We start from the raw sequence: 22,336 nt of genomic DNA, 5'->3' as shown, positions 1-22,336 counted from the left end.
GATCACTGATAAACATGGGATGAAAGCATTATATATCACGCCGTTTGTATTGAAATCAGCAGCAGTTTTATCATCTTGCTATTACATGTCATAAGAAGACAAACATGCTCACACACCCCTTCATGATCACTTTCTTTATTCATTCGAATATGTATCTGCGCTGAAGTCTGCATTTGGGTCTGTTCCCAGAAAACCTGATTGCCATAAATCTGCAGAGAGGCATCACACATCAAAGGTGTTAAAGCTTATTTTAACTTATGAGATCTGCAGCTTTTACATCAGACTGAATCTTAAACCTTTAAGATTAGGAATTTTTTATTTATTTATTTTAATAAATTCTGTGGGCAGTTCATACTTTTATTTATTTTTTTATATATATTTTTCTGTCTGGCAACCATAGTTACCAGTAAGCTGAACATTTTGGTTGTAGTGCTGGTGTTTGGGACTCTTTCGAGTGAACAAATTAACAGGAACAATACAGACTAGAAACTTGATACTTTATATGACAAAGTTATTCCGTGTGGAGTAGATGAGCTGGAGCACTTTCCTCATAAATAAGCTGCTCTAAAACAATTATTAATGAGGGAACACTAACTCCCTAGAACATGGTTTAAAGTATTTGTATGGATACAAACTTCATACCCACAGTACACCACAGGTCCTTCATATTGAGTAGATCAATAGATAAATTTGCACAGAGATGAGGTAAATGTCATAAAGACTATGGCATAATGTAATCCATATGCCTCTGATTCTTTTCACTTTTATTGACAGAATTTTTCTCTCGGCTACGTTCGTCACAAGTGAATCTTAAACTACTTTGATCCGTATCTTCTCCCAGTAGAAACAACTTTGGAAGTTTCCCCACAAAATCCCCTGGGAAATGATCCAAGAGCCTTTTCTGTTAATGTTGTGTTAGCAGTGTTTGTATTTGTTAGCAGACTCAACACTCAGTTGAGTTTGAGAAGGAAGAGTCTTTAGAACGAAGGTCTAAAGGTAAAAAGCCTGTTGCTGATGACTCATGATGGCATTTGTGGACCACCAGTGTGCCTGAACGACTCCTGCAAACTGATTCAGTGCATCCTCATAGTACAAATTTTATATGTATACAATACAAATAGACAAGCTGTCTGTTTTGAGAAGGTCTGTGTTTCAGTTTAGATGCTTGATCTTGTCCTCCTCGATGGTTTTTAGACATGGTAAACAGACCGTCAACGGTCAAGTTGATTTCTTTAGCACATCTTTTTGACAAGGACAAGTACTGTGTAAGTGCTGTACAAACTGTGACTTACATAATGTTAGACAAGTAAAAAGAGTAGAAACCATTTTGTTGTTGAAAGAAGCAAGAACAGAAACGGTGTTTTTAACAGGGATTTAAAGGAGGTCTAATATGTTGCACTCTTAAGTAAATACTACTTCTTCATGTTTAGTTTGCACTCTTGGAACAGTTAGCAGCTGCTCGGCCCGCAAGGTCAAGAGGGTTCATCTGGTGAAAACAACCACAGATGTGTCCGGATCCTAAGCCACTGAGAAATCTGTAGACAAGAAGCAGTGTGATGGTCTCTGTGGTCTGACAAATGGGGGGGTCGGTGAAGAGACCTGAGTGCTGTTGGTGCTGCTGTTGAATGAGTAAAGAAAGAACTTTAGTCGTCTAGTACCGTACGTGTTCTGCATCTAGTTTGTTTTTCTCTTTATAGACCTACTTTATCAAAGCCATTCACTCACGTGATGGTCTTCTCCGGGCTTTATCCAGAGGTGGTGTGTGTGAGAATGCAAATGACCAAGGGAGGTGGTCCGGAGCTTAGCCGAACTTTATCCTGTGAGCCCCCTAGTACAAAGTCCAGATGATGTGTACAAGGCTGTGTGCAGATAGAAGCTGATACTGGAGCTGAATCTGTAAATAATGTTCGGAGCTCATATGTGAAACGGCAGTGATTGTCGAGTAGGAAAAAAAGGTTCTTCACTTTTGCCAACTGGTCCAGAATTTTAAGTGTCATTTGAAAATTAGAGGCCTGCAACCTGGTTCTCCAGCTTCCAGGTTGCTCTTTCTAAATGTTCCTCCGGAGCCCTGACAGATTTCTTTAAACTTACTAAAGGAACCGTAGAGTCTGGGCTAAAAAGGCCTGGAAATGCAGCTGATTACACAGAGCCCCTCATAAATCTAACCCGCACTGTCGATGGAGGCTCAACACTCAACAGCCTCTCTGTTGTTTCTGAATTATCACAGTTTTCTTCACATGTACTCAGTTGCTTGTTTTCTTTGCTAACTTACAAATGGCCAAGTTGGCCCCAAGCGCAAACATTTCATTTATTATTTATTGAGCTGCATTATTCATATTATAAAAGAGATACTACAACATTATAGTGCAGTTAAAGAGTTCAAAGTCTGATTTAATATGCCTCAGCAGAGTTTCATACATAAAACAGGACAAGTGGCATATTTTATTTTACTTTTATTGTGTAATTTCTATTCTTTAAGATAAAATGTTATCATTATATTTAGTACTCACCCTCTCATTTAAGGATTATGAATAAATTTGCATATATCACATACACATTTAAACCTGTTTATTTTCCCGGTGGCTGCCTGAGGCTATGGAAGTGTACAGGTCTAATAATTGCAGGCTGTGGAGCTTCTGCCCTCTCATGTCCAAACGTCCTATAATAAGCTGTGCATTGATATTCCACTTTTCAGAGTGAGCGTCTAAAAATGTATCAGAAGTCGTGACCCTTATAGTAGTAGTGTTCTACTGTAGTGTACTGGAAATGTTTTGTCATTCTAGATCTACAGATTATGTCAAGATTTGAATATGCTAATATAACCCACCGACCCTGTGATTAATGGACAACTGTTCTAACCCACTGCACCACAGACACCCCCAACTATTAACATTTGTGCGAACGTTAAAATGGGGGTTTTAATGATGCTGAACGACTTTCTCCTCTTTCCTTCTCATCTCCAGGTCAGGAAGACAACTAAGCGAGGTCTTTGTTCAACTACCATCCAGGAAGGAGCTTCCCGAATATTATGAGCTGATCAGGAAACCTGTGGACTTCAAAAAGATCAAGGTATGATGAACAAGAACAAAAACATACAGTATGGCTGACAATCCTGTCATAGTCCAGGTTCGCCACTGCGAATCATTCGTCCGCATGTTGATTAGGCACCGTTTTTTTTTTTTTTTTTTAAATGCCAGACGCCCTTCCTGATGCAACCCACCCCAGTTTCTACCGGGCTTGGGACCGGCGCTGCACACCCTGGGGATGGGGATGGGCAGTTAGGGGTTCAGTGTGTTTCTCAGCGAGGCGTGTACCACCGACCCTATGGTCGGTGAAGCAAATGCTATTTTGTAAATACAAAAAATATTAAATTTAGCAAGTGCTTAGTCATGTAGAAGTAGTAACAATTCAGTTTTATCAGCTTTGTGTCTTTGTCTCAAATAATTTTGTCCTCTGGTCTTAGTCAAAGACAGAAAAGGGTGTTTTATTGATGATTTTTACGATTCGGTGTTTCAGAACATTTCTTGTTTCAGTCAAATCAGAATTTTAAGTGCATTATCACATGTTTTATTGTGTTTTCATTATGTTTTTAATAGAAATATGCTCCGACCATAATCTTTATGTATAGAAATGCTGTTGAAGCCTCCAGTGACACACACTTATTGAACAGCACTGGCAGTGGTGCAGACGCATTTTGTTTGAGGTTCGGCCTGCTGACCAATCAGAGAAGAGCGACCATTTTTGCTCGATTAATATATTTATTAGCTTCTTATTCAATTTGCCATTTGATAACTTCAACTACTTACTTTTCAGCTAAGTAGTCCAGAGCGTGGCGGAGTACAAGAAGCAAAGCAAGGAGAACTGATTGTCTCAGATTAGCACTAGCTTATGTTGCACACTGTAGCTTTAGAGGAAATAAAAACAAGTAAATCTCCGTGACAATGTGTTAGAAGCAATGATGAAACCATCTGTGGCAAAGCAAAAGCCACAAGTCATATTTTTTAAGATGAAGAACAGCTCTGGCCTTAAAGAAACACTTGATGTTCTAAATTAATCATGTTTTCAACAATCCCCGTGTTAAAGAAGCTGTTCAGATTTTTTTCTTAAGACCAATGGATGGTGTGAAAAGAATGTAACAGCTGACTTTTGTGAAAGCTGAGAACAGCTAAGTGACAAGAACAAGCTGAACATAAGTGGCATGTAGTATACTGTACTTTATGGTGGGCTCAAGTGCATTAAAGGGTAAAAGGCCTTTGAAATGTGTTGTGTGTGTGTGTGTGTACACAAAGCCAGTGGAGAGAACAGGAGTGATGTGATTTGTAGTAAAGATCAGATTCTTTTCTGTCGAGCTTCAGCAAATTGCTTTCAGATAAAGTTTTAATTCCACTAAAAATTCTGTGTGCTTAGGGATGCAGCTTGCAGAGAGAACGTCTGGTTTGATTTACATTTAGTTTTAATTAGGCAATAAATCAATTATGTCTGGAGAGATGCAACATTAGCAAATCAAATGCAATATAACTTTTGCAGTTTGAGAAAGTTACTGCGATCTGAACACAAACTCCTGCGTATGAAGAGAAAAACTACAGCAGCCCATGTTCAGTTTTATCAGGATGGTGAAAATATATGGTGACAGTAAGGGAAACGATGAGTGCATCATGCTGTTTTTTCCCCCTGGCGACAGGAACGTGTGAGAAACCATAAATACAGAAGTGTGGGAGACCTGGAGAAGGACGTGATGCTGCTTTGTCACAATGCCCAGACCTTCAACCTGGAAGGATCTCAGGTCAGAAACCCTCTGATAATTCTGATAAGTCATCATATATTTGCTGACAGAATTTTGAGGATGGAGGGAGAAAAAACAATTTAATTGGCCACTTAATTTATTCCAAAATGTCTTTTCCTGGAAATAACCACATTGTTTCACTAATTACAGGAAAAACAGAGACTGAAGACGTTCAGAGTTATTTAATTCATCTCACTGTATTTGCATTCTGCTTTATTTTCCCGTAAAGAAAATTCTTCATTTAAACCCCACGGAATATTTATTATACACTCCTTTATCATTCAGTCATTTCTAGACTTATTTCACATTATTAAAGAACAAAAGTCTGGAAACACCTTTAAGTAGTGCCAAACAGTCATTTCTCTACAGGTACCTGTTGCACTGTAATGAGTTTTACTAACCCAAAAAGAGTTTGGCTTTTTAGTGGACACCAGTGTTTCATTAAGTGTTTAGGAAAATGTGTATTTTTTTCTCCAAACCTCTCGTTCCCTCTGCCTGCAGCCATCAAATGATTGTTTGCAGCATTTATCTGCCAGTTCTTCTCTTCTCACATTTCTGTATCAAGTGTTCTCTCCACCGATGCTTCAGCTCCCCCCCCCCCCCCCCCCCCTCGTTAACCTTTTGTCCAGAAGGCTCTTATGTTTCCAGTAATACATGTCGATCATGCTATTCAAAGCACTGATTCTACCTGCTGGTCTTTTGTCCCCCCCCCCCCCCCCTGCAGATATATGAGGACTCCATTGTACTTCAGTCTGTGTTTAAGAGTGCCAGGCAAAAGATTGCCAAGGATGAAGACAGCGAAGATGACAGTGATGACGATGATGAGGATGACGACGACTCGGAGGCCGAGGGTAAGATGCACCATTTTCAGGAACTGCCTACAAAGACAAAGTCACTCATAATTACTGTATAATTCTACCGTGTAAACACCAGTGAATGCTGCTCCGGTTTAAAATTCATTTGGCTGTCATCCTTCTGGGAGCCGTGTGCACTGTTGCCTGTAGCACAAAGAAAAACCATAACGTAAACAACAAATGAAAAATACAATTTGAGGGGGAGAATTTATTTTAATTGGGCATTTGAATTCAATGTTGATCTTTGAAACTGTAAATTTAACTTAAGTTTCACTTCATAGTTAGTTTCGGAGGCTTCAATTAGTGCAGAGGTAAAGTGGATGAAGGAACAGAGGTTTAATAAATATTTCAGTTATGCTGAAGTATTATTACAGTGAGACAGAAGGGGGTGTTACCCCAGGGCCCTAGAGGAAGTTAAGCCTTGTTGAAAATCTTCATACAAGAACCCAAACCATGACAACCAAAGCTAAGTAAGACAATGTGTTTCTCCTGTTTTCCTCTTGTTCTTTCTCAGCCAAGTCTGTGCGGGTTAAGATCAAGCTGAGTAAGGAAGCACGCAGCCACGACAAAGGCAAGAAGAGGCAGAGCAGAGTGAAGGCCAAGCCGGTGGTCAGCGACGACGACAGTGACGAGGATCTGGATGATATTGTAGGTCACACTCCTCCGCTGCATTACGCCGTCTTGAGCACGTTTTGCTCCTTTAAAAAAACCAAATTAACACACAACACACTTTGATGATCCATGATTTAGCTAAACTGTTCTTTGTAGTCTTTCAATTTCAAAGTTTCAAAATCAGCAGGTCTCAACTACTTACATGTAATTCTGAATGGGGAAAGTAAGAAACGAATCTATAGAATTATTTTAGGAAAGTTCAGTCACAGCCTTTGCTCCGCTAATCTTTCGGAATATGGAGAAAGAACAGTGCGGTTTGAGAAAGAATATTAAAATTTTCTTACCCTGATGACCACAATTTACTGGTTTCCCTGAAATGTCCAATCAGTAGCCGTTTCACACCTGGAATGGCAGGTACAGGAAATAAATTTCATTTAAGTTGTTTTGTTCAAATTCAACTTACAACAGAAGTGACATTTTCTAACAACACAGCATTCGTCTTTGCTGAGCCTCCCAAACAAACAACTCTGCAGTAATTTTTTTTATAGACAAGATAAAAGTTTCTTCTGTCCTTGGAAACGACACTGAACCCCTAACCAGGGTCACTGTGAACCGCAGCTATCCAGAACACTTTCTCTTGTTTTTTTTTACTCTTCACATTCAGACATGTAAGTCGTTAGAAGTCAAAGTAAAATAATATTCAAAAACAAATCAAACCAGTAGCCCTAAGAGAAGTAAAGAGAAGCCTAAAAGATACATTTGGATGTCATTAGAAATGGCTGAGAGCACCAGCTTGAATCTAAAGCTATAGGAGCCACTAGTGTTTCCTCTCCATTGGCTTTCAGTCCATTCTCAGTTTGAGTGGGCAGCTGGAGGCTGAACCTTTGCTGCTGTGGTGCACCAATCTTTTTTTTTTTTTCTCCACTTCTTAACACTGAACCGCCGAGTATTGGAGGTTAATGTCAGCAGCCCAACAAAAACAAGGCCTAAACCAGAGCATTGCCAAAAGCCATGACAATGTAAATGTAGCGAGTGGCTCCCTCAGCTGTCAGTCATGGTGGGGAGCATACAGAGGAAAAAGCTGGTCTTCACTGCAGATTTAAACCTGAACCGTCCAAGTTCTAATCACTATAGGTCCTCCGCTCTCCTTGACACGTTTTTTTTAACCTTCAGCTCAGAAGCCAAATCCAAACAGAAGAGAAGAAAAGGGACCTACTTTCACGTTCAGACCCGTTTACTCTGGAGATATTTTTTATTTCTTACTCTTGGTTTTTTCAGCTTGTGATGACCCGAACCCATTCTGGCTGATGCTCAACAGACAACAAACCATAGCACTGCATAATCACACTCTTCACTGCCTCTTTCTCTACCTTTAAATCTCCCTCAGTTCAATCTTTCTCTCTCATCTGCAGGATCACTCGGACAAGAGCAAGAGCGATGACGAGTGAGGAAGGGGACGCAAGGATATTGTTTATGGCACTTAAAAACATAAAGAACAAAATCTTCCATTACTGTTGGTCAGGTTCATACTCTGCATTTCTTTTTACCTACTATTTGTCTGTGTAGTGCATATCGTTGTCCCATTTCTCACCAGCTTGAAAATGTATTACTAATCGATAAGCTACAGCAATACCGTCTGCTTATAATCCTTTTTTAAGACACTTTTGTAGTATATTTTTAACTCAGTGCTTTAAAAACATGATTCTATAGGGGGAAAAAAGGTCACAGTATATGCAACTTTGCTTTATTTCTACTTGCTTGCACTTTTAGTAAATGAAATAATATCCAAATTTTATAAACGTGTAATGAAAATAATCTTATATGGCCACGGATAAGTTAGGTTTTAGAGCCACTGGCACCAGAAGGTTTTAATTGTTGAATTTATCATTTCACTTTGTGCAGTGCCAAATGTTTAAAGCATTAGAGAAACAGTTTGAAAACCTGCGACCACCCAATCATAGCTTAGCAGCCAAAACCAGGCCCAGCAGGTTTGTCGAGCTCTAAAATGCACCACATTGTTTACCGAATGCGAAAGGTGGCAACTCCAGTGATGCGATCAGTTTATTACAGTAACTATTTAGAGATTCGTCTCAGTCTCGTTACAGCAAAAAAAAAAACAATGCCGACTATTCTGACATCAGACTCAGTTTCGCAGCTTTTGTACTTTAAATACAAATATTGTGGGCTGTTGGATTTTTGGCCAAACACGGCTAAAACTTTGCACTGATCGCTATTGTACTAAGCATGTGTGACAAGTTGCAGTGCTGAACTGAAAATGTGAAGCTGCAGACGAATCAAAGAAGATAATTAGCTTCCACACTGCCAGAACATGAAGAGATGTCTTGAAATCTTTTTTTGTAACCAATCAATCATTCTCCACTAATCATTAACTCCTAGTTACAAGCCACAACAAGCAAAGTCATTTATAATAAAAGAAAATATAATTTATGAATTAATTTATTGTTTATTAACTAATAGATGATTTAATTGTAGCTGGAGACAATGACGAGTCACCTGAAAGGGATTTTAATAACCTGCCAATGAATATGACGTAAGTTTGGTTGCCAAGTCAATACAACTGATAAACGTTGACAGTGGTCATTTCAGCCAACATAAATCACTGGTTATGATCTAGACCCGCTTTTTAATAATACGCATTCAGACGGAGCCAAACATACTACGAATTTCAAAGGCAAATCTGCCACCAATTGGGTTTGTAGCTTTCTGGAGTCTGTTGTTCAGCAAACACACGAAAATGGAAGTCAACTTACACATTGCCATACTAAATGCTTTTGTTTTGTTTTTTTGAAAGTGCTTATATGAAATAAAATGTAACCTTACATTATAGAGGCAGCACATCATTTAGTCAAGTCCATGCATTTCATGCACCTTTCCTTTTGCTTTCCAGCTGTGACTTTGAACTTTGTAGTTTGGGCTATTTTTGATTGAGAAACTGGCCTTCAGAGCAATATCTGACGTTAGGCAGCAGATTTGTGGGTAAACATCTTGTGTTGTTGAATAAAACCAGCATCCATTATAGCAGTAAATGTAGCTTTTTTTAAAGCGGGAGCACTGCACATGCACCGTGACAGAACGTAATCTTTGCTGGAGTTTTGAAAACTATTAAAAAGGCGGTAGATAAATATTACAAAGGAAGCAGTGTCATGGGTTTAAGCATCTGATTTGAATTGAATACAATATAAAAGTATTTTTTAAACAGCATACCGATTCATGAAATTGGACTGAGGTGTGTACTGTGTAATAGTTTCATTTCATGGGTTAATATGTTGTTTGTAGCATGAACTCCTCCTGCAATATACTGTGTACATGCAGATGACCTTTTTTGTTTTGTGTAATTTGTGCTTGCCAACTAAAAGTGTGACTTAATCTTTGCTTTCTTTTGCACAGTGTCTTTGTGGTTGTATCTCATAGCCCAGGGCAAATAAAATCTCAGATTGTCAGCAAAACCAACAGTTTCTGGATTCTCTCTCTCTCTCTGAATCAGTCCGTCCGTTTCCCTCGGTGGACCCTGCATAAAGTATGTACTTTACACCACTACATTTATCTGACAGCTTTAATTATTTACAAAATTGTATTAAGCACTTGTGATTACCACGATTTTCCCAATTACAAGATGCCACAGTTTGCTATTCTGCAAAAGGTTACTTAAACGTAATCGTTTCATCATATCTCAAATCTGATGATTTTCTCCTTTTGCTCTGATCTTAGTCAGAAACATTGTGAAGGCGTCACCTTGAGCACAGGAATATGAAAACAATCAGATTAATCACTGCAATTTATTGCAATCCAAGCACCGACTCGGCCATGAATTGTACTTTTGCAAGGTTATAATTTCTCCGTTTTTAGGTTGAAACTGTCAGATTGATGATAACTCTACTTCCGCCCAGTGACAGCTGGGATGGGCTTCAGTCCCCCGAAACCCTGGTTACAGAAAATAGCTTTTTATTATATTGGACAATGCACAAACCCATGATGGAAAACCACTAAAGACCATAGAGGGTTTTAAGTTGAGTTTATGCATCCGTGTTGGGAGAATCCTTGTATTTGTGTTGGTGAGGTGGAGTCTGTGTCTGTGCACCACTACTTTAACAATATAACCATTATTTACTTCCCATAATGAAACAATAAAAGTTGCAGCAGAGCGTTTGCTGCAGATCAGATGGTGCAATGAGTAAAAGTACAATAAAAGGATTCAAAAGACGGCAGCACAATCCACTGCAACAACCCACTTTCAGTTTTAATGTCTTTTGACAGCGTGCAAAATAAGAGAGAGAGAAAATGTAGCGCTTTGCTTTAGATTTAAGGTTTTTAAACCTTAAAGGCTTTTGTTTTGGAAACTGAATTAAAGGCTTTTTTTAAACTATGACCTAAATTAAACCCTCTACTTCTACTCACAGATGTGTCAGTTATTTTGCTTCATATCTGTCGGCACAAAGGAAACAAATTGTAATCTTCTCGTGCACTGCTAACACTGCAGACTGATAATACTACTGTGTACAACCATATAGTTAATTACAAACATATTCTACTGAATGCAGGCAAAACAGTGGAAAACAGTGAAAATAAGAGGAAAGCTAATAGTGTAGGACTGATAGTAGGCCCCTGAATGTTGGGACTATGACAGGGAAGGCTAGAAAGTTGATTGACATGATCCAGAGAAGGAAGGTGGATATACTGTGTGTCCAGGAGACCAGGTGGAGAAAAGTGTCAGGTGTGTTGTGTGATAAAAGAGTATCAGCGAGAATGAAAGGAAAGATGTTCAAGACGGTGGTGAGACCAGAGATGTTGTTCGGCTTAGAGACAGTGGCACTGAAGAAAAGACAGGAGGCAGAGCTGGAGGTAGCAGAGCTTAAGATGTTGAGGTTCTCTTTGGGAGGGACGAGGATGGACAGGATCAGGAATGAGGACATCAGAGGGACAGATCATGTTAGGTGTTTTGGAGATAAAGTCAGAGAGGCCAGATTGAGGTGGTTTGGACATGTTCAGAGGAGAAAGTGAATATATCGGTAGGATGCTGAGGTTGGAGCTGCCAGGCAGGAGGTCTAGAGGAAGACCAAAGAGGACATTTATGGATGTAGTGAGAGAGGATATGAAGTTAGTTGGTGTGAGAGAAGAGGATGCAGAGGACAGAGTTAGATGGAGGCACATGATTCGCTGTGGTGAGGGTTATGACAATCATTTATGACATATCAGCTTCCGAAAATGAATTACAATAGACAACGAATAACCAGGAATTCTCCAAAAAAATCCCGGTGCGTGTTGGCCAGCTTCCCCATCGGTGTGGGAGTGTGTGAGAGTGTGAATGGGTCGAAATAAAAAAACTACACAGGTGTAGAGCATTTAGCATTTAGCATTTCACTTTACTTTTAAACGCCTAAAATGTTGATGCTGAATCCTTTGGCCAAAGCAGCTGTACAGCATCATTACAGCGTTTATTATTTCACTTTCACTAACGGGCTGCTGTCACCTGTCAGTGAAAGTGAACATCATGGCACCTTGGAGGATACGGCCCCAGGAGTTTTACCCCGTGTGACATGTCCACACACTTGTCTGAACCACCGCAGTGATCTCTCTGTCTGGGCCATACTGCATTTCATAGCATCATGACTGTATTGTGCAGCTCAGACACTGGAGGGCACACGAAGGGGCCGTCGTACTGTACAGCCGGCTGGACGCTCACAGCCCGCAGCACATCAAAACAGCTTTGCTTTTTGTATTCCTGCCATTTTAAACACAGCCGCACTAAAGCCAATTACCCCCTGAAGAATGACCATACATCGCCCCTTTTTATCTGCCTCTTTGAAGTGCTGAGGTGTTGTGATAGACTTGAGCCAAGGGGAGAGGGGGCCGGGGAGAGGGGAGAGGGGAGAGGGGGGGGGGGGGGGGGGGAGAAATTGGATGTTAATCCCATTCGGAGTGCCAGAGATGTCAGCTGGAAAAAGTCAGGTGCCGGTGCGATTTCTGCTGGTCCTCTGTAGCTTTTGTCCGAGGCTCCACCACCATCACGTTCTCCGAGCAGCAGATGCACGTCCTCCCAAACTAATTCAGGGAATTTTCCTTCAGCATGACTCACGAATGCTGATGTGAAAGGGCCAGGTGCACTCTATTATGCGAGAGCCCAGTTTATCTGGCAATATAACCCGTCCGCATTCAAGGTGGGCAAACGGGCCTTATCGATGCTAACTCTTGCACAGCTTAAAAGGAAGAGCGGGAAAAGGGGATTCCGGGGTTCACTATCAGTTTAACGCATGATCGGGGAAAAGGCTCATTTTTCTTTGCAGTGCCGAGTTCTGGCAAGCTGGAGGGTTACATCACAGGCACGAGGAAGACATGGGGTTTCAGTACCAACGAGACATTTACGCTAAAGGCTGGTGTGTCCGGTTTCTCGAAGTTTTGATTAACGATCCAGCAAAATTTTGTACTTTTACCACTGATTCAGCAGTACAGTGTTTGTTGGTCGATAACATACCAGAACATTGTTAAAATTATCAATCAGTGACTCAGTTGTTTAAAAAAAAAAAAAAAAAAAAAAGTTTCCCTCTTTCCTACTTTGCGAAAGACTTGAATAGTTTTTAACTAATATTAAATTATAGCTTTAGTGATTAGTCAACCGACTCGTCTCGACAGAAAAACCCAGCAACTATTTGGATAAATCAATTATTTAAAAGTCATATTGCAGGAGAGAGAAGAGCCACAATCTTTTTTTTTTTTTCTGTCCACAAGCGCGAGCCCTCCTCTGTTGCTATGCAGGGGGAGATTCCCCTTGATTATTGGGGACACCTACAGCTAATAGTAGGTTAATAAATCTTTGGGTCAATGATCTTCACCTTTCTTCAAAGTAAATAGTACAAAACGCCTATACAAATGGTGCATACTGGATCAGGCAGGCTGCACCTGGTAAACAAGCAGCGGCTTTCATAATTAGTAAGAGCCTGTGGTAAGAATTTATATCGAATTACATAATCACTCAATTACATCGATATACTCATCTGCAGATTAATCCATCATTAAATCGTTAATCGTTTGCGGCATTTGGATACAAAATAGTTCACAGGAGCTCCACCTCATCCAACAGCTAAATCTTTTGAGGCCGATACATTTTAATCTTCTCTCCTCTCTGACTTTATCTCCAAAACGAGTGGAGATGCCGGGGATTGAACCCGGGGCCTTATACATGCAAAGCATACGCTCTACCACTGAGCTACATCCCCTACTGAAACCATGTTGATCACATTTTTGTCATATTCGAAACATTTTTAATGCTGGACTTTTAGGTGTAACAGAACACTTTTACTTAAACAGAGGATGTGAATACTTACTCCAACATTGGGGAGTAGAAACACTGTAAATATTTTACGTTGATCATGGGTCACGGTGTTCTATAAGACGGTGAAACTGATATTTTGAGAAGATTATATAACACAGTGAAAATCTCTTAATGTATAACTTTTCTGAGGGCACAGACACCAGAAATTTACCGAGCTAAAACATAAAAGTGTAGGTCGACATCAGCGTTGTTTGGAGAAGAAGCAGCACAACACTGTTGAGGGGCTGGTCTTAATTTGATGGTGCCGTTGGTTCAGAAGGTGTTTAGGTTCTTCTGAGCAGGGAGAATTATCATCCCTGAAATGATTAAAAAAACAAAAAACAAAACACAAAAATTTTCCAACCTAAGCTGAAATTTCCCTAAAGCAGCAGCAATTGCAGTTTGTTTGTTTGTTTTTTTCCCGCAGAAGCTCTGCGCTTTAGCACATTAAGTCATAAACAGGACGAAAAAGAAGTTACAGGTTCAATTTGAGCAGGTTTACGTCAGTGCGGAGAATAAATGTGTGGGATAATGTCTCATGACAGCTACTGTTGTTTAGTGGTTCATTAGAAAATGGGTGAACACATACAAAGTAAAACAATCATAATATTTAATTTGTTGAAAAGTGTCTCGACTGGCAGATTTAAGTCAACGTCTTTTTAAACAAGTAAAACGGTGAATTTTGTATGTTTTTTGTGAAATACAACTTGGGCTTCCTGTTTTTGATTGTAGAAAAGCAACTACATTTATCACATTCATCATTTTTGCTTTTTTTTTTGGGCTTAAGTATCATCTTCTTCACTTCTATGGCAATGTCCTTAATCTTACTGAGAGACAACTAGGCCTTCGCCTAAAATGCCAACTCTGAGCCAAGTGCAAGCTCTGGTTTATAAAACACACAGCTGCACACGAAACATTAACAGGTAAGAGTCCAATTACTTTAAAATCCTTGCAATTTATGCAGTTTATGATCCTGTATGATCCAATAATGTAAGCGTCAAAATTAATGTAGTGAAGTACAAAGCCTTAAAACATAGGGCAACTGTCCAAATTTGCAGGGTTTGGACTGTAGACACAGTCCATTAGAAACATAAACTTTCACAATGCTTCCTTTTTTTTCTTGTTTTTTTTTTTTAAAGCATTTGAGAAATTCCCACTCAGTACTAACTGTGTTAGCATACAGTTGATAATGTAATAAAAGCGCAAATGTTTCTGAATGACCTTTTGGAGTTTTACCAACACTGTTGAAAGTGTCTCTAGATTGTGCAAAAACACTAATAATCTAGGCGATATTTCAGAGACAGCCCAGATAAAATGCGAGGTTTGCGGCAGGAAGGGCAACAGGCGTAAACCCAATGCCAAATGAATGTTCCGAACTCGTTCTGCTGTGGCGACGCCTGAAGGGACGAGCTATTGTTGTATTGTATGGCACTGTCATTTTTTACTGACGGAAAGACAAATGACTGAATTACCAAACTGTGAACTGAATGTCTCAGTAGAAACTAACCCAAAATGTTGTCTGAGTGGATTGAGGATACATTTCATGTTTGATAAATTGGTAAACTGTGCAGTAAAAATGAAATGCAAAGTGAAATTTCGCTCAGCTCCCATGATGTCGAAGATTCCCTCAGTTAAAGTGATGAAGTGAATAGAAAATAAGAAATGGTGAAAGCGTTGCTGCCACTTCAGGCGCTGGGGTTAGCGTAACCACATGAGCCTCGCCTTGGAGTTTGAATCAGGAGAGGCTTGAACACTGGCAGCGGTTGAGCTAATTTGCATCGAGAGAAGAGCAAATTTCATAACATCTTTAAACGGTCTCATCAATTAAGGCAGAGAATAAATCCCTGAAACGCATTTCTGTTTAGCCACAGTTTAAACATCTGATATGAGTCAGTTAATATTTGAATGAGCAGACGCACACAGTTAACCATGGTATTTGATTAAAGAAGTTACTTCATTTGTTCTGAAGAGCTCCAAACCAATCAAACGCATGACTAAACTTATTTTCTTTTCATCATAGAAAATCTATTTGAATATGTGGATGTTTGAGGGCTGATGTGGCATCGTGCTGTGGCGTCTTCAGAGCGTCAAATCTCCACCAACCACATGCCCTTTGACTCTTTTGGATTTATTTTGTTCCAGCTACTTCTATCACCGATTTCTTTACATTGCCAAATGAACCCACTAGCCGGTTCCAGTAGCAGTTCTGCCACTTTATTTGTATAAATCAGCTGATCCCCAAGCCGGGAGCCTTCCCTCCCCTGACACCCAGCAAACAGGAACTTCCTAAAAGTCGCCGTGAAGAAGACAACAACGGCTGTTCTCTTTTTCCTCCCAGATCAGATGACAGATGTTTCTGTCCGGGACCAAACACATTTTGTTTTTGTTTTTTTACTACTGTAGTAGAAAAATGATTTCCAGAGCTGGAGAAAATGTTTTGCACTTCGTTCCCCCCCCTCCCCTTTCAGGTTCTTTCTGTTACTGGCTTACACTCAAAAGTGTTCAAACAGTTTGAGGACTGTGGCTCAGGAGCTAGAACAGGTCATTCACTAACAGCGGGGTTGGTTGTGAGAGGCGATGTATGTTCTTTCAAACTGCCACACAGCACTAACTCCAAAAGCTGCTGTTAAAACTTTACGTATGTGGCATTTTTAAGTATCTGTGCTTCAAAACATTTCAACTGGATTGAAAGATGCTTAACACCATCAAAAAGATTGGCCAGCTTCAACTGACCAGAAAAGAAAAACCAGAAAAAAAACTAAAAGACCGAAATACAACAACAGAAAATGTCCAAGCAAAAAAAACATCAAATGAGTTAGTTTAAAGCAGGACTGCAGGCCTATTTTTCTGCCCTGAACCCAGACGACCTTTGGTGCAGCGGGGATGTGCAGGCAGTGATCAGTTAATCTGACAGCACCGCGTGTCTCAGAAATGATGAGCAGTAAAGGTGAACCTGGCAGGTGCTCGGCAGGTTCATCGAGGTCTGTGAAAAACGGCCGCTCGAACGTTGTCGAATTACTCAATAAGAACCGTTCGTGGATTGTTTTGGTGTCTGCTGTCTCAGACTTGAGTTATTCTGTTTTTCTATAATTAAATCAGAACAGTGAGTCAGTGTGTGTCTGTTTTTATTGGACCTTTTTATTATGAGAAAAAGCAGGTGTGTTGAACTTGTGCCATATTGTCCAGATTGGAGTTTGACATTCACAAATACCTGGGGACAGTTTGTATCATCAGTTCGACTTTCATATCAACGGCAATATGTAAAGTAAGATGGAGGCAGGTAAGATGTGTGTGTACTGTGCACACAAGTCATTAAGTGCCTTCCCTTCAAATGCCTGGTGGTGTATGAATAAAAACAAGATGCTGTAAACACAGTAATGACATACGTGGACTTAAACGTCCACCGGAGCTGCCACGAAGAAGTGAAAACTGCAAATCTGTGCAGAGCAAGAAGACACTGACCCTTCTCAAACTAATTCATGAACTAATGTAAAACGTCCGTAAATGTTTTACACACAACCTGTTCTTACCGCATTCGCCCATTATACCATAAATGAGACAGGTGAGATCTTCAGCTTCTCTCCAACTGTCCAATCTGGACCCGCTTGAGCTCAGTTGGTAGAGCAGCTGTCCACAAACCACAGGGTGTTCGTGGTTTGACTCCCAGTCCTCCTGGATACACGTCGAAGTGTCCCGGGGCAAGAACCTGAAATGAGAATCCATCATACAGGAAGTGGGAGTTTGTTTTTTTGTTTTTTCCTTAAATTGGATGCAGAACAATTTATGAACATGAAGGCATCACAGTAAAACGTTTCTTTACATTTAGGGCACAATGGAAAGATTAATATCTGATAACTCAACTCAGATAAGGTGGAGAAAAGACTAATTATATTTAACTTATGGTAAATGTAAACCAACAGAGAAAATAAACAACTTGTTTTTTTTCTTCATCAGTTTTAAAGAACGGAGATGATTGTCCACATGGTCCTTTTTAAAAACTGAGAAGAGAAGCTTTCGTTCCCTCCGTTTGGATGCATGTATGAAAAACTTTGTCATCAACATCAGATCGTTAAGTACCATATGTCTTTTCATGTGCTTCAGATTAATACCAAAAATAGTATTTTCCCTTTTAAGAGGAGCAGGAAGTTCACTTTTGCCAGAAATCCAGTGTTGGAAATCTTCCCAAAACGCTTCAGAGTACATGCAGTTAAAAAAAAGTACGTGTTCTGTTGTCTCGATTTCAGTATCACAGACGCTACAGTTACTGTGGTCGATGTTACATCTCTGTCTTGGCAGTTCACTGGATGGATAAATGCTGTTAAGAATTTTGAAGTGGATTTCTTTTGTCTCCGGACTTACAGGATAACTGATTTATGTAGTTCTTAGTTTTTTGACTTCTAAATCGGAAAACATTTGGATTGTGATTGGGAATAGTTCATTGTTCAGATGATTGCGCATCCAGGAACTGGGAGGTTTGAAAGCTCTTCATAACAGGAGGAAATTGGGCTGTACCATACTGGGGTGAAAAAGGGGGGGGGGGGAGTTATGATTTTTGAGGAACTAGTTGTTCGCTGCTAGTTCCCCACTAGCAAAACGCCAAGCATAGTTTTTCCCGGTTTGTTGAGTTTTGGTTTACATTTAGTCATTTAGCAGATGCAATACTCTCTGTCCTCCATCACTCGGCCAAGTCTCGCAGTATTTGCCCAAGATTGCAATTTGTGGGGGGCTGCATCACTCTATCAAATTAAAATGATACAAGTTTCATCACTCCGAACATAATGCGGCCGAACACTCTGCGTATTTTTTTTCTGATGTTTTATGCCGATGATACTCTTTGCTGATATTTGCAAGTTTTAAAAACAGCCAGAGCAGCAACCAGGTTTTTTTCAAGTAGTTCTCCCAGGATACTTTCTCCGTCTCCGTCCCTCGCTGCAGGTGTCCCCGGCTTTGGAGCCGTGTGTTTGGGGATTTGCTGGGCTTTCTCTACGTATCTTTATAGACTTGACTTTATTATGTAAAGTGCATTGTCATGAGTTTGTTGTGAAGTGGCACTTTATAAATAAAGTTGAATTGAATTGAATGAGCCAAGATTACTATTGGTAATGTTTTGGACTGTTGCCTAAACTGAGGGAGTTTCGTGACAGTTTAAGCTGTAGAAAGGGGGGGGGGGGGGGGGGGGGGTTGGGGGGGGTCTGAAATATCTCCTCACACCCCTGTCTGCACAGCACCTCTTGCACTTCACCAACTGTTCCTGAAGGTTCTGGGAAACTCTCCAATCAGTCCAAGTGTGAAAATGTTCACATTTGCCACATATGAAGAGCTACAGTGTGTAAGATTAATTTTTTGCTGGCAGAAATTTGTGAGATTTTTCCTCATTGCTCGCATCCATCTCATCCATATGGAAGAAAAAAGAAATAATATTCTGGCAATTGACCTTGTTCTCCTGTAAAATACAAGCGTAACAGGTTGTTTGTCCTTCACGGATGCTGAGACATTTGATTCATGCATTTTTTTTTCAAACAGAAGATGTGGCCCTGGGTGAAATGGGACTGACAACAACCAACACGGGAAAATGAAGGACATTTTAGACAATCGGGTATCAACAGGCTCCTTATCAGCCTTTCACGAAAAGAAAGCGGCACAAAAGCAGCTGCTGAGATGCTGCTGCAGTAGCTGTGGCCTTGAAGCAAAGCGTAATGAGGTAAAACGGCAGCGATGGCGGCTGCAGGTGGGACACAGCTGCTGCAAGTGACAGGGAGAGAAAAAATTTCCCCTTAAACATGCCCACCACACTCCCCCCTACCTTTTTTTTATTTATTTTTTTTTTCTGACAAGCCACTGGAGCAGTAAAGTACATCAGGCTCGTACATCAACTTGTGCCAACCGCCAGCAGGTGTCTAGGAGCACGGGAACACGTCGTTTCTATCAGCAGCGTGGGATGAGACGACCATGTGTGGAAGATAATTAGATAATTATGTCCGAGGGGAATGACATTTGGTCAGGGACACGAGAGCAACGTCATAAACATGCAGCAGGGGGGGAAATCAGCAGGGAAGTGTCTTTGTGAAATTGTGTGGCATCTACCGCAGCATCACGATGTCCTGACTAAGTCAACTGTGGCAGCTACAAAATCTCGGTACAAGGAAGATGAAAAATGGATCACGGCTAATTTTCTTACCGGTACATTTCTGTAATGTTCCATTACCTTTAGACCTGAGGCAACTGCTGTAAAATGCTATTAGCAGCTTATTGTTGCTGATGTGCAGGTGTTAATTGTGTGTGTGTGTGTGTGTGAGATTCTTTTCACTTTTATGGTTGAGAACCAAGATGGTACTGTTTCTCCACCTTGATCATTTCATGTCGTGCAGCATCTACTCAGGGGATTATGTGAGTTTATCCTGGGCCTGTCTGGATGATTGCATCAGTGGTTTTAAAATGACATTTGTTCATTTCCTGTCGCTACAACGGTTGAGTGTGGAAGCTGTCAAACCAAAAAAGTAACTGCCTGCTTTGACCCTGTTAGAAATAAATGACATGTACTGCAAAAGGCCCCGTGTCTGGCGAATAGAAAAGCTAAAACATCACTCGTCTCCCGTGTTGCAGCCTCAGTTCCGCTCACCTTAAAGAGAGCAGCGGGTTCAAAGAGAGAGCTGCTAGGAAAGACGGCACGGAAAAAAAAGTGAGAAGGAAGTTTGGCGTGTGGACGCTGTTCAAGTCATCTCTTCATTCAACCATTTGACCCTGATGTGCTCAAGAGGAATTCAGGAGTCTGAAAGGGAAGCGGGATTAAGACATGGCAGCCGAAGCAGGTGGCTGGGTTGTTCAAAGAGACGATCGGAGCCTGTTGGCTCAGTGGTTCAACGCTCTGATAACAATTTCTCCTGCAGCTGTACCATCTGAGCTTTGATGTAATGAAGATGAGTTTTGATTGGACTTTGTTAGCAGAGCTGAGACAACTGTCCCAGTAAGCCCTCGCTGTTCAAACAAATTGCAGCCTTCTTAAAAAATCGGCGCATGACATTTCAGTGACGGCGAAACGTATTGAGTCGGGTTTTAGCTTTTACTATCAGAATACTAGAATATTGCATCAATTTAGCTTTGCACTCCGATTTCACTGCAAGACTCACAATGGCATATTTATGATTGTGTGTACTACTGTACTCAAATTTATTATCTTTATATTTACTTCCTGGACAGATGTAAGCTACTATATGAAAGGCAAGTAGAAGAAAACCCCAGTTAATCACAGGGTTTTTTTGTGGTTCGATTTCTGGCTCCTCGTGCCCCAAATGCTCACAATGCTCAAGCCAGAACCATCGTTAGTAGCGTGTGCAGAAAACCTCTCCACAGTACAGACGCAGTGTGTTTATGACTCTAAAATGGGACACACACACACACACAATTACCTAAAACTGCTTTAGTCTTTCCTTTATCAAATTGTATACTTGTTAAAGAGAAGCATGTTCAGTGTGAGGCAAAAGGCCTAATTGAGGGCGCTGAGTTTTACCTCTAGCAGATCAATGGTGAGTCAACGCCGACATACAAAGAAAGAGGCGTTATTTAATTCAAGACCTTTAGTGCATGTCACAGACAGTCACGGCATCTGGGAAACAGAATTGGAAAAGCTTCATCCACAGAACTGTTACGGTCCTGTTCCAGCTTCATTTCCTGTCTCGTGCTTTTATTTTGTTGCTCCTCCTGCTCCGCTTCCTGTCAGTCTGTTTGGGTTCGTTTGTCCTGATTTGTTTCACCTGTTTCACCCCTGTCCTTTCATACCCAGCAGTTTGTATTCTGCTCACGCTCCTGGGTCGGCCCCCGTTTGGACGCTCACCTCCCTGCTCTGCCGGTTCCCCCGTTTTTGGACTCTGTCAAGTTTTGGTCAGTGGTTTAGTTTTTCCCTGTTCTGTCTAGTCTGTGTCCTGTCTGTCCTGTATGTGTGCACCCTGTTGCCGTTTTGCCTGACGTTCCCCTTGTTTGTGTATCGTTTATTTCCCTGTTCCCCTGGCACAGTCCCAACCTAAGTTGTCCTCCCCTTTTGGGTGTTTATGTTACTTTAGGATGGATGTAGTTTTTGTTCCCTTTTGTTCTCTCAGTCTGTCTGTAAGTTGTTTAGCCTCCTTGTGGAGTGTTGTTTTTTTTTGTAGTTGTGTTCACCCCCCCAAATTCCTCAAATACCCCTTTTCTTTATACCTCCTCTTGCAGTCTCCTTACTTGGGTCCTTGCACTTAACTCGCTCAACTGTAGCACAGAACATGAAGTGAGGAAGGTGAAAAGCATTAAGGTTCCTTTTGTGTTTGGGCACAGTGACATTTTCCAGCCAAACTAAGCGAGAACATAATTCATCTTAAGTGATGCCGCAGAGCGATAATTGGTCTGCATTAGGTGCCCATGTGTGTTAAGAGTCAAAGCTGCTCACAAGGCCTGAATAATAACATTAGAAGGAGGTAAAGACCAAGACCAGCGGTTTTTGAGGCCATAAATGAAGTTGGGTTCACAAACACATTGTGTGTAAAAGGCACTGAATCTACCCCTATTAAGCCGGATGAAAATCTTTCTGTAACCTTAACCATGTGCGGCGTCCGAACCTAAACTTAAAAATTTGTGAACGCTGCAGTAAAACGGGATGTTGGACAAAAATACCTGATCTGGCAACATTGCTGAGAATTTTTTGTACTATGTGCAGTTTTTGCAAGTCTGGCATCGAGTAAATCATTTTACCAGCGAAGTAATATAAATAGGACAGAGATGGTGAAAGGAATG

General features: G+C 40.7%; 1 protein-coding gene and 1 non-coding gene across 3 annotated transcripts in view; one reads left to right on the top strand and one right to left on the bottom strand.

The window, feature by feature from the left end:
* The window catches only part of smarca2 (SWI/SNF related, matrix associated, actin dependent regulator of chromatin, subfamily a, member 2), a 40,815-nt gene extending 31,099 nt beyond the window's left edge, over positions 1-9,716 (top strand). For both annotated transcript variants that reach the window (XM_067520862.1, XM_067520863.1), the window contains exons 30-34: positions 2,964-3,069; positions 4,682-4,783; positions 5,508-5,634; positions 6,152-6,285; positions 7,662-9,716. In XM_067520862.1, coding sequence (XP_067376963.1) covers positions 2,964-3,069; positions 4,682-4,783; positions 5,508-5,634; positions 6,152-6,285; positions 7,662-7,697 — 505 coding nt within the window. In that variant the 3' untranslated portion in view covers positions 7,698-9,716. The remainder of the gene's footprint in view (positions 1-2,963; positions 3,070-4,681; positions 4,784-5,507; positions 5,635-6,151; positions 6,286-7,661) is intronic.
* Positions 9,717-13,409: 3,693 nt separating this feature from the next.
* trnaa-ugc (transfer RNA alanine (anticodon UGC)) lies at positions 13,410-13,481 on the bottom strand. Its single transcript has one exon. It is a non-coding gene; the product is annotated as a tRNA-Ala (tRNA).
* Between the last annotated feature and the right edge of the window lie 8,855 nt (positions 13,482-22,336).

Source organism: Channa argus, chromosome 11, assembly GCF_033026475.1.
Source record: "Channa argus isolate prfri chromosome 11, Channa argus male v1.0, whole genome shotgun sequence".
NCBI lineage: Eukaryota > Metazoa > Chordata > Actinopteri > Anabantiformes > Channidae > Channa > Channa argus.
Note: the sequence above shows the minus strand (reverse complement) of the source record. Positions and strands in the feature narration are given on the sequence as shown.